Source organism: Pteropus medius, unplaced genomic scaffold, assembly GCF_902729225.1.
Source record: "Pteropus medius unplaced genomic scaffold, Ma_sr-lr_union100, whole genome shotgun sequence".
NCBI lineage: Eukaryota > Metazoa > Chordata > Mammalia > Chiroptera > Pteropodidae > Pteropus > Pteropus medius.
In genome coordinates this window covers 5,751,253-5,769,101 of record NW_024345861.1, presented here as the reverse complement: position 1 = coordinate 5,769,101, position 17,849 = coordinate 5,751,253, and the positions used below count along the sequence as shown (strand labels likewise).

Sequence of the window (17,849 nt, the reverse complement as noted above, 5' to 3'; positions counted from 1 at the left end):
AGCTGGAAAATAAAAAACAGTTAAAAAGACATGGAGTCTAGAATAAGAGAATCTAATATACACCTATTTGGTATTTCTGGAGGAAAAATAGAACAAATATGGAAGATATGTTCAAAGAGAAAATGGGTGGTATTTTTTCAGATTTTTTTTGAAAGAGATGAATCCTTAGATTTAGGAATCACAAACAAGATAACAAGCAAGATTAAAAATTTCATACACCAATCACAGTGAAACTTCAGAACATTAAAAACAAAGGAGACAAAAAAAATGGTGTAGATAATAGAGGCTCTGTTCATCCCTCTGGAGACCAAATCAAAGTTGTGACAGAAGCAAGAAGCAAACAGCAAGGAAAATCACCTGTGATCTAGATGAACAAGCTGTAAAACTAGGGAGAAGTCTAAGAAATCACCTGCAATGGCAGAAGGTAGGATGGGGCGAGGATGCGAGGCAGCCCGATCCCAAGTGGCTGAGTGAGACGGAGGCTGTGGCAGTGGCAGACTCCTCTTAAAGGGGCCGTGTCTGTGAGTGGACTTTACCAGTGACAGACCTGCTCACTGTGAGCACGAGTGCAGGTTTGGCTGCACAGGGTGGGCACCAGAGACTTACAAGGGGACACTGAGTTGTCAGAGTGAGGGTCAAGGTGAGACTCACTCTGTACAGAAGTGCTGGTGGTATCCATTGGTCCTCTGTTGAGCCCTCTCTGCTCCCAGCGAGCAGACACAGCACCAGCGGAGACGTCTTCAAACTGGATAACAGAGGTCACTCTGCCCAGAGGATTCCATGAAACCCTGCCTCCCTCAACTCGTGGGCCCCTGCCCCAAGCCACATCCAGGTGTGTCCTCACTTAGTCAGGTGCCCCTTGCTGAGCAGCGCCTAGACTTACATTGGTGGCAGCTGGTCTCGGTTTCTATTGGGGCCTTTTGAGGCAACTACAAGCACAGCATCTGTGGATTGCTTGCTGAATCTTAACAGGTGGCCCTGGAGGGGCACAGTCTGGGGCTAAACCTGGCCTGCAGCTGAACCCCTCTCAGGACTGTGCCACTGGACACCTACCACACAAAGCTGTACTAATAAGACTGGGAGACTTAAGAGCTTTGCTTAGTACATAGAGACAGACACAGAAAAGCAGCCAAATTGGGAAGACAAAAAAGCAGAAACCAAAAGAAAGAACAGAACAGAGATCCAGAAATACTGGAGTCAAGCAATCTAACAGATAAAGAGTTCAAAACACTAGTTATAAAGATGCTCAATGAACTTAGGGGAAGTGTAGATGAATTCAGTGAGAACTTCAAAAAGAGATAAAAAACATAAACATGAAAATGGAAATTATAATCAGAAATGAAGAACACATTATCTGAGATGAGAAGTATATTAAATGGAATAAGCAAAGTGAATAAAGAAGAGGATCAAATGACCTATATAGAGGATGGGAAAGCCAAGGACACTCAATCAGAATGGCAAGAAAAAAGAAGCCAAGATTATAATAATAATTTAAGGAGCTCATGGGACACTATTAAATGTAAAAATATCTGTGTCATAGCAGTACCGGAAATAAAAGAAGACATTGAAGAGCTATTTGAAGAAATAATGATGGAAAACTTCCCTACCCTGGTAAAGGAAATAGACATAAAATCTCAGGAAGCTCAGAGAGTCCCAAAAACCAAGAAGCCAAAGAGGCTCACACCAAGACACATCATAATTAAAAAGCCAGTGGTTAAATACAAAGAGAGAATCTTAAAACCAGCAAGATAAAAGCAGTTAGTTACCTACAAGGGAGCTCCCATAAGACTGGCAGCTGATTTATCAAAAGAAACTATGCAGAATAGAAGGGCTTGGCACAAAATATTCAATGTGATGAAAACCCAGGATCTACAACCAAAAATATTTTATCCAGCAAGGCTATCATTTAGAGTTTAAGGTTAGATAGAGCTTCCCAGACAAAAATAAGTTAAAGGAATTCATCAACACCAAGCCAATATTACAGGAAATGTTGGAGGGATTTCTTTAAGAAGAAAAAACATGTATCAAAAACTGGAATAAAGAATAGTAACAACTACATTTCTACTGACAAGTACCTCAAAGGGAAAAGAATTAAGTGCTCCACCCAAAAGATAGAGTGGCTGAATGTATAAGAAAACAAGACCCCTATATTTGCTGCCTACAAAGGACTCACTTCAGATTAAAAGACACACACAGACTAAAAGGAAGGGAATGGAAAAAGATACTGCCTTGATGGACCTAGAGGGTATTACACTGAATGAAATGGGTCAGATAGAGAAAGACAAATGTTGCATGATTTCACATACTTGCGGAATCTAAAGAACAAAATTAACAACAATGAAAACAAATAAACTTATAGATAGAGAGAATATTTAGAGGGCTACTAGATGGGAGAGGAGTTGGGAGGACAAAAAAAAAGGCAAAGGGATTAAGAGGTACAAATAGATAGTTGCAGAATAGACATGGAGATGTAGAGTGTAGGATGGGGAAGATGGTTAATAATGTTGGAATAAATATGTAAGGGGGAAGTGGGGTACTAGATTTAGAGGGGTGATCACTTTATGAGTTATGTGGATCTCTAATCAGTATGCTATACAACTGAAACTGGAATATTATTGTATACCAATTATAATTGGAAAAAAACCTTATTGAATTGCACAGTGGAAATACAAGCAACTAATTGTCTATTATATTTCAATAAAGACGGAATAAAAAGAAGAAACAAAAAGAACAAAGTAATCAAAACCAGACTCATAAATATAGTGGACAATCTGGGGACGGCCAGAGGGGAAGGGGTTGGGGGACTGGAAGAAAGGGGTGAAGGGTTAAAGAAGAACAAATTAGTAGTTGATAGATGGTCACAGAGATTGGGAGAATGGCATAGAGAATGCAGTTAGCATTAATGTAATGACTAGGTGGAGAGCCAGAGGAGGGAAGGAGGAGAGGGATTGTTTTATAAATGATATAAATGTCTAAGCAATGAACTGTATACTTGAAACTAATAATAAAATTAAATTTAAAAAAGCCTTAAACAAACAAACAAAAAATCAAAGGAGAGACCCTTGAAGCCAACGAGATCTCAGCAAAGTGGGAATAGAAGTAACATATCTCAAATAATAAAGGCCATATATAATAAATGTAGAGCTAATATACTCAATGGAAAAAGACTAAAAGCATTTTCCTTACAGGAATAAGATAAAGATGCCCACTTTCACCACTCCTCTTCAACATTGAATTGAAAGTCCTAGCTATGACAATCAGACAAGGAAGGGAAATAAAAGATATCCAAATTGGAAAGGAAAAAGTAAACTGTCATTATCTGCAGATGACATGATACTATATATAGAGAACCCTAAAGATTCCACCAAAAAAAAAACAAAACAAAAACAAAAACCTATTAGAACTAATTAATGAATTCAGTAAAGTAGCAGGATGCAAAATTAATATTCAGAAGTAAATGGCATTTTTATACACCAATGATGAACTTTCAGAAAGAGAAATTAAGAACACTATCCCATTTACAATTGCATCAAAAACAATAAAATGCCTAGTAACCAAATTAAGCAAAGAGGTAAAAGATCTGTTCTCAGAAAATTATGTCATTAAAAAAGAAATTGAAAATACAAATAAGTGGAAGCATATACCATGCTCATAGGCAGGAAGAATCAACATCATTAAAAAGGCCATACTACCCAAAGCAATCTATAGATTCAATGCAATCCATATCAAAATACCAATGGCATTTTTCAGAGAACTTGAACAAATAATCCAAAAATTTATATGGAATTATAAAAGGTCCTGAATAGCCACAGCAATCTTGAGAATGAAGAACAAAGTTGGAGGTATCACATTACCTGATATCAAACTATACTACAAGTCTACAGTAATCACAGGAGCATGAAACTAGCATAAAAACAGATACACTGATCAATGGAATTGAATAGAGAGCCCAGAAATAAATCCATGTCTATATACTTATTTAATATATGACAGTGGAGGTAAGAATATACAATGGGGGCAAAGATGGTGTCTTCAATAAATCATGCTGGGAAAACTGGGCAGATAATTGCAAAAAAAAAAAAGAAAAGAAAGAAACTGGACCACCTTCATCCACCATACACAAGGATAGACTCAAAATGGATTAAAGACTTAAATATAAGACCTGAAACCATAAAACTTCTAGAAGAAAAGATAGGCAGTAAACTCTCTGATACTGCTACCAGTAATTTCTTTTTGAATATGTCTCCTCGGGTAAGGGAAACAAAAGAAAAAATAAACAAATGAAACTACATCAAACTAAAAAGGTTTTACATAGCAAAAGAAACTGTCAACAAAATGAAAAGACAACTTACTGAATGGGCGAAGATATTTGCCTGTGATACCTCAGATAAGGGGTTAATATCCAAAAATATATAAAGAACTCATACAACTCAACAACAAAAAACAAACAATCCAATTAAAAAATGGGCAGAAGACCTGAACAGATATTTCTCCAAAGAGGAAATACAGATGGCCAACAGTCATATGAAAAGATGCTCAGAGAAATGCAAATTAAAACCAAAATGAGATCTCACCTGATACCCATCAGAATGGCTATCATTAATAAGTCAAAAACCAGCAAGTACTGGCGAGATTGTGGAGAAAAGGGAACCTTCGTACACTGTTGGGATTGTAAATTGGTACAGCCTCTATGGAAAACAGTCTGGAGGTTTTTCAAAAAATGAAACATGGATATACCTTTTGACCCAGCAATTGCACTTCTGGGCATTTATCCAAAGAAAACCAATAATTCGTAAAGATCTATGCACCCTATGTTCATGGCTCAATTTACAATAACCAAGATATGGAAGCAACCTAAATGCCATCGACAGACAATTGGATAAAGAAGTTATGGTTCATATATACAATGGAATATTACTTAGCCATTAAAAAATGAAATCCTACAATTTGCGATGACATGGATGGACCTAGAGGTTATTACACTGAGTGAAATAAGTCAGGCAGAGAAAGATAAATACCATATGATTTCACTTATATGTGGAATCTAAGGAACAAAAAGAACAAATAAATCAAAAACAGACTCACAAATACAGAGGACAATATGGTGACTGCCAAAAGGAAGAGGGGTGAAGGGAGAAAGGGGTGAAAGGCTAAAGAAGTACAAATTAGTAGTTGAGAGATGGTCACGGGGATAGGGACCATGGCATAGAGAATGCAGTCAGCATTAATGTAATGACTCTGTGTAGAGCCAGATGAGTAATAGAGTAATCGGGGGGATCGTTTCATAAACTATATAAATGTCCAACCAACATACTGTATACTTGAAACTAATAATGAAATTTAAAAAGCAAACAAGAGAAAAAAAGATAAAAACAAATGGAATGATAATTATATCAGCAAAAGACTTTTAAAAGAAACGCAGAAACCAGGAGATAGAAAAATAATGTTTTTAAAGAGTTTAATAGTTTACCAGGTTAAACTATAATTAAAGGTAGAGGGCAAAGTAATTTCAGATAAGTTTACCAGTGACATACACTTGAAATAACTTCTAAAGAACCTAATTCAGGAAGAAAGAAAATGGAAGAGAGAATATGAGGCAAACACATTGATATACAATTATTTAAATCTAAAACCATTTTCTCTATATGACAATAATAAAAGCAATAATTAATTTTGGAGATAAAAGTGCTAGACAAGATGCTGGACAAAAATAATATGTATGGCAGAAAGGGTGATTGAATTATAACAATCAAATGATTTTGTATTCTGGAGGAGAATAGAAATATTCATTTAATACTAGACTCGTTAAGTATGTAAGTTAAAAAAATAGAAAGAAAATGTGTATTTTCAAATCAGTAGAGGGAAAAAGTAAATAGAAGATATAAAAGACACAGAAAAAGAGTGATTAGAAAGGATAAATTAAGATGGTTGAAATAAATTCAAATATATGAGTATCGCAATAAATGTAAGTAGGTTAATGTTGAAAATCTACCCACAAACAACAACAAAATGCCAAACAAAAAATACACATGGTCTAAATAGTTTTACAAGAAAATTCTATAAATCCTTTAAGTAATAGATAATTTCAATTGGATATGAAGTATCCCAGAGGATGTAAAATGGGGAAATATTTCTCAACTCATTTTATAAGGCTCGTATAATCTTGATAACACATCTAGATAGGGTCAGTGGCAGAGAGGAAAATTTTAAGCCAATCTCACTTTATGCATGTGAATTTAAAATCCTAAATAGAGTGCTAACAAATCAAATCAAACAAAAAAATACAGTATGACAACTTGGGTTAATTCTAGGAATAAAAGGATGGTGTAACATTAGAAAATGTTGATATATTTAACCACATTAAAGGAGTAAAGGAGAAAATTTTTAATTGATTCAGAAAAAGTATTTGATAAATTAAATGACCATTTATGATAAAAGTTCTTTGCAAAAGGAATAGGAATGGGAGGAAATTTCTTCCCTATCGTCCCTCTCTACCAAAAATTAAATATTCTTTTTAGTGGTAAAAATGTTATTAGTTCTCCCTCTAAAGTCAGGGAAAAAAATACAAGGATGCCTGTTATCTATCACAATCTCTAGGATGCTAACTCTGAATTTTAATGAATGTACATTCCATACCTCTAAGTGTAGCACTTAAATGTCTTCTGATCAATTCATATGTGTACGATTGTCTCTCTACTTTCAAGTAAGCTCCTTGAAGGAACCCACGCATCATACTACTTTTGCATTTTCTGTAGGCTTTTAGCACTATATTCAGCATGTATTAGGTGTGTAATAAACACCTTTAATTGAATGACATCAAGAAATATCCCCTGAAGTGCTTTTAAAAGTAATTTTCCTTTTTTTCTGATAAGAAGTAATACAGCTCCATTATAGGGAATTTGAATAATTCAGAAAGCATAAGGAAGAAATTGAAAATAAACCTAATCTCACTTGCCAGAGATAATCACTATTGACATTTTGGTGCATTTTTCTTCTTTTGTGCACATTTTAATATAGTAGAGCTCATACTCTTTAGTGTAACTTTGTATCTTACTATTTTCTTTTTATAGAAGTATTTCTTCATGACCATAGTTTTAATGGTTACATGATATTAAATATCACAATTTACACAGACATCTCTTTATTGTTGGATTATTGTCATTTCTGTAAATGACATTTTTGTGCATATATATTTTTCTTTTTTTTTTTTTTTTTTTTTTTTTTTTTTAGGATAGGCCATAACAGTGTTGGAGGTAATTTGTTTCCACCAAACAGTATTGTAACCCTCAAAATATAGTGAGCTTTTTTGATTAGGTCTCACTGTCCTTCTCTTCTCCCTCCAATCTCTGGTTTAATGACAGTGAAAAAGTAGGCGAAACAGGGGAAAAGAAAATAAATACATAAAAAGTGGACTAATTTAGGTGGAAATCAGAGCCAAGGATGTTGTTAGGTAAATTTTTCCTCTAATTGTGACCATCTCTATGATCTCCCCTTTCCCATTTCTCTTTCTCCCTCTCCTGTCTTTCTCCAGCAATCTCTCATTTCTTCTCTAAAAAAACCACCTGAGAAAAAGAAATTCTTACCATAATATTTCCAAGTTCTTATATTTTTTCTCCATATAAGTTTGTTCAGGTTGCTTCTTATTTTCAGTTACTCCATTAACATTTATGTTAGAAACAGACTGGGAGCCTTTCTGGCTCAGGGGCGCTTGTCTCATAGTAGATTCATTAAGGTAGTTCAAGTCCATATTGGATAGAGCATTGATGTGTAGCTGCTGGTATGAAAATCTTTTCTCTTCGTGGTCTCCGTGTCCTCTTCCTTTATTAAAATTCATCACTGAGTGATATCCAGTAGAGTTTTTATATAATACCTTGTCAAAAGCCTGTGGTGGTAGAGCATATTTATTGGAGGTTACTTTGGGATCCTGGCTCCTAAGTGCACTTGAGTGTTGCAAATCATTGTTGGGGGCATTCATAATCACAATTGTTTCATGTTTTATTGAAGTATCAAAAGGCTTATTTTGGTTTTGTTGCTGTCTAGGAGTGTTATTCTGGTTTCCTTGACTGACAACCAGCTCTTCAGTCACCAAAGACTTCAAGCCATTATTGTGTTTCTGCTGCTTTTGAATCTTGTACTTGGCTGGTCTTCTGGCAGGTTGTTGGCCATTGGCTGTTTCAGAAGATGGACCTCTTGGTACGTTATGTGATTTCGTACTTTCATATCGAGACGAGTGTTCCTGTTAATTCCAACAAGATACTTTTGGTTATGTAAAGCTAAAAGATTGGCACTTTTCACAAATTTTAAATTAGTATTTTTCAAGTTGGGAGTTGAGACTTCTAGGAAGGTGATCATGGAATTGAAAGGAGATTAAGAGTTCAAAGTGTCCTTTCCTAATTTCAGGCAATGAGAAAGTGATTAGCTGGTGATACCTCTTGGCAATTTCAGATTATGAATTTTCTAGAAAGAAATAGAATTTAGAATGGGCTTTATATTAAAGGCAAGTCTTTGACTTAAAATGTTATAAAATGAAGTGTTACCAAGGTTGGGGGAGGGGGAGTAGATTTACCACTAAAGAGCTATGTACAAAGAGTGCAAATGTATATCAAAATATCAAAGTTTATTTTAACTAAGATCGCTATTTAAAAAATCTTAACCAAAAGAACATCAATGATTTGCTTTACCAACCAAGTTCAAGTTTAGTATGAAATACGATCTTCTTACTCATATAGTTCAGAAGTTAGAAATGACCTTTTCATCAGATGAACTAAATTAGATTTTATTCAGAGGATTATAAAAGTCTGTACTGTGATACAGACGGCATCTGTGAAATCACAAGAGTTGTTTGGATTCTCTTCCTTAATATAGCCTATACTTAGGCAATCAAACATCTGGGGGAAATATTTCAATTTCACAAGTCTTCATGCCTTTCAAAGCCTTGTAACAATAAAATGTACTCCCAATATAATAGATACACTATGTAACTATATTGTGCTAAACCATTAGGAATTATTTCCAAAGAATAAAGCACTCATTACTTTGTGAAAAACTAGCTGAGTTAAGAGACCTTTGGAAAGAATGATTAAATGCTTGTTGAAAACAGTAAGATAACCATATGCATTAGCATGTTGTATAACTGTAACATTTCTTCCTTTCTTAACACACATTAAAAAAAAATCTCTATGGTCTGTATCCATGCAATGTTAATCGAAAAATGCAAGTTACCTGGCTCATTTGAGAAAAAAACCTTGAAGTGAATAAATCATGTTTTTGCTTAAGCTGTTTGTTTTAGCTTGCTGTGAAGAATGATCAAAGTATTACAATGAGTTCAACTTTTATTTCACTTTTTTTATATAATCACTAACTCATCCTATTCCTGTAAATATTTTATTTTGAATGAAATTTCATTGTAATGATAAAGTCGAGACTGCTTAAAACAGTAATATGTGATATTACTTCTTATGCCAGATTTTAAAGTAAGAATGACTTATAATTTGAAATTTAGAGTATTTAAATTTAGAGTATTCTCCTTAGAGTATTCTCCTTAGAATTTGAACTTTCTAAAGGATTGTCTAGGTCTGATTAACTCCTCTAGATTCTAAGTTTTACCTGTATTACTCCAAAAAAGAAAACTTCCTTTCCTGTATTTCAATCAAGAAAGGTTCTTCCTTCCATGCAGTATATTGAGCTGCATGGGAAATGTGGGCGAGATAGTTCTGCAACTAAATAGCCCAAGAGCATTCTTCCTTGTAGTAGACCCAGAAGAAATGATTATTTTACAATCTTATCAATGTATTCATGAAATGTAGGGGCTCCTTTCGAAGGGCAAAAAAAGACTGCCTTTGCTGTTGATGTGGATAATGTCATTCTTTCCAATATTTGTTCAGCATTTTAATTGCTAGAAAAATAAGTGACCAGAAACTCTTTTTCTGCTGCCGTCTGACAGTTCATTCTTCTCATTCCAACCAAAAAAGAAAAAAAAAAAACCTATCAGGAATTTTTTTCTAGGGCACCAGACCCCAAATCTTGGGTTATCACTTGGTTTTAATCATGTTATTTAGTCCTTTGCTGCTAACAATTCAGATTATAATAGTACTCTTCAGAGGTGCTTTGTCAACAAGGCCAAGTACTCATCATTTTATGAAGCTTCAATTGTCTCTAGTGTTAAATCCTCTATTCACGTAAATGTAAGTGCCCAGAGATGGCATTTCGGTCCCCAGAAAGGAAGACATTTCCGGGCTTGATGTGATTTCTCTCACCTTCCCAGCAGCCTACTTGAGATCTGTGGTTTACTGAAGATTTATTACCCTACAATTGAGGCATCAGGTGTCACTCTTTAGGTGGCAAGACCTGAGTTCCCTGAAGTTAATATACAAAGCCATTCTCAGGCTATTTAATCTCCATCAGCACTGAAATCCTCTATTTCATCCTGCTCTCACTAGGGTTCTTTTGTTATCAACACGAACAATCAGCCCATACTACATGCACTCAGAATAACTGCTTAATGGCAGTAGGTTTTCCTGGCACACACAGAGCAGGGTCCTTTGGCTGGAATGTTAGCATCGGAGAATCCTGATGACTAGTGCTGGGATGATAATTTCTTAGTAAGGCCCATGCTCAGTTATTAACATTTGTTCATACTGTGCCATCCGAGGGAAGTTTGCCGCCAAACCTGTGAAAGGCAGCTTTCTTGTTTATTTGGCATAAGCAGAGGGGAGAATGTGCGCTCTGATTTCAACCAAGAAGTTCATCTGCTTTAAAACAAAAGCCATTTTTGCTCTTAAGGTGAGCACACATATAGCTTTCTACTTCTTTGGCAGTTACCCTGATCAAGCCTGGAGTCCTGAGGGTTGTGTCTGGGCTCCAGGATTAGCTCTGACATACAGAAGTTCCTGCTGTGTTTATTAACAATAAAGCATGCATACTTTGAGCTTGGATTACAAATTTCATCTGATAATATTAAGAAAATTTACAACATACATATCAACTGGCTCTAATTTTTAGCATTAGTAAGGAAGGACTCTGTGCAGATGAGGAAAAGAAGCATAGCTATATTGATAGTCTGGAAGCAAAACCAAAATAACGGCTCTTTGGAAGGGTGGGAAGATTACTTAGGATGTGATTACAAGGACTTTCAGATTAATTAGTCAAAGATCCTACACATTTTTACACCTTCATTCCTTTTCCTTTCCTAGAAAGTCAAGAGTAATTTAAGTGGCAAGAAAGAAAACATTCTATTTCATCCTTTTAAAGCTTTACTTAATTGGGGAACTTGCTGTTTCTTTTATTGACAACATGCTCCTTGCATGGGAAGGATCTTCTGCTAGTGGGAGTGTGCTCCCTTGCAGTGGCCAGCAAGGGTCAGACATTTAGCCGAGTATTGTGTCCAGTTCTGGGTACACAACGGAAGTGGGATTTGTAAAACCCGTGAAGATTTCCAGGGGAGCACAAAATGATTCAGGACAAGACTTATGTGGAAAGCTAAACAGAAGAGGGATTACTTGGCTTGAATAAACATCTTAAGCATGTATAAGACACTTACATAGAAAATGATGATGGTGACCATCAATTTCCAGTATTTTAAAAATAAAAATACATAGGCTTAAATTGTCTCAGGGACCTTGTTTCTGGCATACTTTCTTTCTTTCCTAGCCCTATCTCTAGTATCTCATTCTTTCCAGCATATAAATGTGTTTAAGTCTCTTCTATTACAAAAATAATAGACTTCCTCACTTGATCTCGTTCTCTGAATCCACAGCCACGCATCTTGAAAATGTATGCTGTACCGGTCTTCATTTCCTCATCTCTTATTCTGAACTCTACATCCGCAGCAGAGCATTTATTCAAACCATCCCACTGAAACTGCCCTGCTTGGACCACCAAGAACCTCTTAGTTGCTAAATCCCATGAGTACCTTTTTCTTTAACTTTTTATTTTTTAAAACTTACAAAATTATTTAAATTTACAGAAAAACTGTAAGAATAGCACAGAGGGCTCCCAAATATCCTTACAGAGATCCACCAGTTTTTAACATTTTGCCACATTTCACCATTCCCTTTCTTTGTCTCTCTCTATATAGATATACAAATTTACATATATATCATTATGTTGTTATTGTTTGTGTTATTGCTATTTAGTTTCTTCTAAATAATTTGCAACTTGCATGTATGAGTTGCATATATCATTCTCTTTTCATGACACCTTTTTACTTGTCTTCTCTGCAGAGTTTGATCTTGCCCACTGATTTCTCTTTCTTTAAAGTTTCCTGTCTCCAGTTCCATGAGACTATTCCATCCTGGTCGATTTTCTACCTCTCTGGCAACGCTTTTGTAGTCTCTCACCTTCTGCTCTCTTCCTTTGCCTCTGCTCACCCTTAAATTTTGCCATTCTCTACAGGGCCCTGTCCCCTCTTCTCCCACTGCCTACAATTCTTGGAGCATCTCAGCAATTCTGACAGTTTCAATCCACTAGTGAATTCTAATGATGCCAATGTATGTACTAACTCAGACATTTCTCCTGTATTCTGTGCTCAGATCAGTTCTGTGTTCATCTCCTCCCTACAGGCCACATCAGACTTAACATTAGGTCTACCCCTGTCCTCATGCCCTTCCCACTTTGAGCCCAGTACCAGAGCCCTCCTTTTTTACCCGAGTGGTATTGGTACCACTAATCAGACACTTAGAAACTTAGAGTTTACTTTCAGGTCTGGCCTTCAGCCTAGGCTCGGATAAACTCTAAATCCCCTTTTTTATTTCTCAATGTTTGGAATTTCTTCTGTTGACATCTATTTGGTCCTGTATGCAGGATTCCAAAGAAAACCACCCAGGATCACTTTGTGGACTCAGGCCTGGTGCTAGATACTAGCGAGGGCCCTTTACGCCCTACTGGTTCCCCACTTCACATTGGGCAAACTTGGCTGAGTTCTCTTCTGGAATCCTGGACCTTCTGCTTTTGGTTGTAGGGACTGACTTTATTTGAGCTGTTCTAAGACAATCCTCGAGGTGGCACTAAAAGATAAGGGTTGGCTGAATTCAAATTAACCCAGGTAAAAGATGAAGGGGTGTCTGTTTTTATGTTTCCGGTCTTTCAATTGAGATTGCTCTCTGAGAGTCTCAACAAAAAAATCTTTGCTAGTTAAATGAAAGACTGAACTCATTCAGCACCAAAGAAAAGAGACACCTACTCCCACCAGCCCAAATTTTGAGAGTTCTTAGGTGACTAAAGAATCACTGTGGGGGTGCCTGGGAAATCTCAAGGCAGGAAGCAGTTCTATAGATAATTCCAATATACCGTAATTAATTGACTTGTTTGGGAACATGTACATGAGGACTGGTCATCCAGTGCTCTGAGTCCTCATGGTTATATTAGACAGCCAGAGAGAGAGAGAGAGAGACCAAGGCACATAAGAGGGTTCAAGCTACTTAGGAGGTAAAAACCCCAAGGAATTTAATCCACAAGCAGCACACTGCAACCCACAACATATCTCTAGAAGCTTGTTCAGATTCTATAGATCTCAAAAGGAAACTAAAACCTATTACTACTCCTGGAGATTTGTGTACAATTCATATAGAGCTTTCACTTGTAAGTATTTACAGAAATGGTAAGATTTAACTAAAAATGATCTTAGCTTAAGATGGTCAAAATGGGGACCTTTTGATACATGCAAATTGATTTTTATGCACAATTGGAAAAAGCCAGCTCTAAATTACACAAAATGAATGGGAAGCTTACTTTGACTGGAAATTAGAAGCCTCAAGAGGACGGACAGATAAACTCTCTTCCCTTCAGGAAGTTAATAAGAAAATTTTAGAGACTGTCTCTGAATTAAAAAGGGCTTCCAAAGCGACTCACTGCCAACACACTCCTCCCACTTCTCCAACTACTCCACTATATCCTTTACTCTCAGAGCTTCCCTGTGTGGAATTCCCTTCCCTTCCTCCACCCACTCCTGTTTCCTCTCTTCTTTCTCTGCTACCTCCACCTCCACCAACTGCAAAAGAAATTAAAAATAGCCAAACCAACTAGAAAGACCAGAAATTCTGGTGGCTCCCTTTACGGAAAAGCCAGTCTCAGGAAGGGGAGAACCAGCAATAATTTATATTTTTTTGATTAGAACAGAATTAAGGACTTTAAAGATTTTCCTGATTCCCTCCAAGCCCCCATCGGATTTGCTAAGGAATTTGATTTAACTCTCAGAACACATGATTCTGGTTTTTCAGATCTGTTTTAACTGATATACCTATTGGTTTCTTAGAGTAAGGCAACAGAATAGTTAAATAAAGCTTGCTAGTAAAAACCTATAGAAGATTTTTTTAAGGCAAAGAGAAACAGACCTGGATAAATACAGGGAATTAGGTTATCAGTTTGACCAAAGCCATTCCTGAGATTTTTCCTCTCAAAATAGACTGGACTAAAATATAGCAATGTAGGTGAAGACCTTGATTTCTTTGAATGCTTTAAGAAAACTTTCAAACAACATTCAGGACTATCTCTAGACAATTTTAATAATCACCAAAAGTTGCCATTTTTGGAGAGATTAGATGAAGAGCTTATAATTCTGATTAAATAGCATCATAAATTAAACTGGCCTACAATGCATACCAATAAGCTAGCAATTCTGGCTGATCAGTGATCTAAAACTATCCAAAAGAAAGAAAAGGATAAAGCTACTAAAACCATGATTTTACAGTTCCAACAATTAAGCAATCAGGTCAGACCTCCCCAAAGGCCTTTTCAACAAGGGAACAGGAGAGCCTATTATCACTGTAACAAGCCAGGTCATCTTAAGAAAGACTGCAGAAAACTGAAAAAGAAAAGAAACAGAAGCAAGCATAAGGCTGCTCCAAGGATTACAAGAGGGTATTTCCCCTTCTGCTCCTCAATACTTTAGTAGAAACTGAAACTATCATAAACTACTAAGGCCCTTATAGATACCAGAGCTACTTTATCTGTTCTCAACCCTACTCAATTAAACTGCCCTCTCCCTCAGAGTAAAACTTCTATACAAATGGTAGGGATAGCTAACCAATCAATGTGTTTTCAATTTAGAACTTGTTCCCTTCCAGCTAGGGCATGTTATGGGCCATCATATATTTTTACTAGTCAAATTTGCCCCAATTCACCTGATAGGACAAAACTTTTTTGGAACTCATGATACCAATGATCCTTTTCTCAAAAAGGAAAAATGTACTTAGGAGTAAATGAATTAGGTATTGAAACAATTGAGGAAATAAAGATTTTAAAGGAACCTCAACAAGAGGAAACTAATCTTGAAACTGAATCTGAATGTTTGCTACTGGCTGTTCCTATGGAGCTCTGGGCTCTTTCCAGTATGGATTTGGGAAGATTAAGTTAGGTTCTCCTATCAAAATAACTATTGACAATACTTTGCCTCTACCTAATATTCATCAGGATCTTTTAAGACCCAATGCACTGTCTATAATTAAGTCCATTATACAAGATTACTTAAATATAAAGTTTATAATTCAATGCACAAGTCCCTGTAACACTCCTTCCAGTAAAGAAAGGCAATGGGAAAGGATGGGGATTTGTACAAGATCTCAAAGCTACAACAAAATTGTTATTCCCGGACACCCCATGGTCTCAAATACACATACTCTATTATTTGCCATTCCTGTGGATTGTCAATAGATTTATGTAGTGTCTTTTTCAGCATTTCTGTAGGAAAGGACAATTTATGTCTTTTTGCCTTCACCTGGGAAGGTTGCCAATTTACTTGGACTGTAATGCCCCAGGGATATACAGAGTCCAACATATATTTCTCTCAAATACTAAAGGCTGATTTAAATGATGTTGAATTTCCCAGAGATTCCACTCTAATCCAATGTGTGGATGATTTACTTTTATGCTCTAGGATGTTATTAAACTTCCCAAAAGGACAAAATTTATCTATTACAACAGCTAGCCATAAAGGGACATAAGGTCTCAAGAGACAAGCTTCACTTCTGCTTACCCCAGATAAAATACGGGGACATCTTATATCTAAAGATGGACTACTACATGACACTGAAAGACTCAGAGGAATTCTAGCCTTTCCTCTTCCAAAAACTAAGAAACAGCTTAAGAAAATTCTAGGGCTGACTGGATAGGGAAACTGGGTCCCATAGTTTTTATTAATAACTCAATCTCTATGTTATTAAAATCAGATCAGCCTGATCCAATCCAATAGACCCCCCAGTGGGAAATAAACTATGAAAGCTCTAAAGAAAAAATTATCTAAAACTCCCACTTCGGGACACTAATTATAAACTTTCCTTTTATACATGAAAATAAAGGAATTGATTTAAGAGTTTTAACTCAGTAACATGGAGATCGTCATAGACCTATAGGGTATTATAGCCAAAAATTAGACTCAGTAGCAAAAGAGCTCCCTTCTTGTATGAGAGCCATCTTGCTATAGCCATGTTATGTAAACAAATATAAGAGACTGTTATAGGCTTTCTTTTAACTATTTATGTTCCTCATTCTGTTTAATCTTTGCTGAACTCTTGTCAAACTCAGTACTTCTCTATCAGTTAGCTGGCTTCTTATGAAGTACTACTTTCTGCATCTAATAATATTTTAGCTCAATGTAACAATCTTAACCCAGCAACTTTATTACCGTCTTTACAGAATAAAGAGATCTACAATTGTAGTTTACTTGCTGACCACCTTCTTGCTCTTAGGAATGATTTACAAGGAACACCTACTGATAATGCTGACTTAATTTGGTTTACAGATGGATCTTATCTAAAAGATGGACAGGGCCATTACCAAGCTGGATAAGCAGTAACTTCTCTGGTGGATATAATTGAAAGCTCTTATTTACCTGAAATAAGATCTTCCCCCAAAGCTGAATTAATTACTCGAATTCAAACTTGTCAATTGGCCAAAGATCAAATAGCACGCGCGCGCGCGCGTGCACACACACACACACACACACACACACACACACACACACACTTATTTCTGCCTAGCCTTTTAAAAAAATTAAATTTATTGGAGCTGACATTAATAACATGATATAAGTTTCAAGTGTATAGTCCTATAATACATCATCTGTATACTGCATTGTTTACTCACCACTCAGAGTCTAGTCTCCCTCCATCACCATGTATTTGACCCCCTTTATCCTCTTCATTCTCCCCAACTCTCTTTCCCTCTTCTAATCTCCATACTGTTGTCTGTGTCTATGAGTTTGTTTTGTTCATTTGCTACTTTCTGTTTTATATCTCACATATGAGTGAAATCATAAAATTCTTGTCCTTTTCTATCTGATTTATTTCACTTAAAATAGCCAATATTTATACTGATAGTTGCTATGCCTTTTGTGTAGCTCATGACTTTGGAATGTTATGGAAACAATGAGGCTTCTTAACTTCCTCAGGTTAGCTTATAAAGAATGGAAAATGATTGTAGAATTATTAGATGCTATAGAGCAACCAAGACAATGGCGATTATAAAAATTCCAGGACATTCTAAAGCTGCCACCATGGAAGCAAAAGGGAATCACTTAGTTGATGCTGCAGCTAAACAGGCAGCACTAAACAATCAAATTGTCCAGACTCAGGAATGTTCCTTGTTCCCTATTAAACCAATAAAAGACTCTCTTTTGCAGTTCCAAAGAATTGCTACTGAAGAAGAAAAGAAAATATGGCAACAAAAAGGGGGAACCTTTGACCCAGACAAATAAATATGGTTTACACCCAATAAGGAGCCAATCTTACCTATAGGGGTTCAAGTGCTTATACTTTAACATGTATATGAATTAACATGAGAAAATGATTTTATGGAATAAACAATATTGTTGGAAATCTCTTACTGTAGTTTATAAACTATATAACAGATGTTCT

General features: G+C 36.1%; 1 protein-coding gene across 2 annotated transcripts in view; it reads right to left on the bottom strand.

The window, feature by feature from the left end:
- The window catches only part of JHY (junctional cadherin complex regulator), a 66,894-nt gene that overhangs the window by 12,610 nt on the left and 36,435 nt on the right, over nucleotides 1–17,849 (bottom strand). For both annotated transcript variants that reach the window (XM_039874727.1, XM_039874728.1), the window contains one exon: nucleotides 7,584–8,236. In XM_039874727.1, the coding sequence (XP_039730661.1) occupies nucleotides 7,584–8,236 (653 nt within the window). The remainder of the gene's footprint in view (nucleotides 1–7,583; nucleotides 8,237–17,849) is intronic.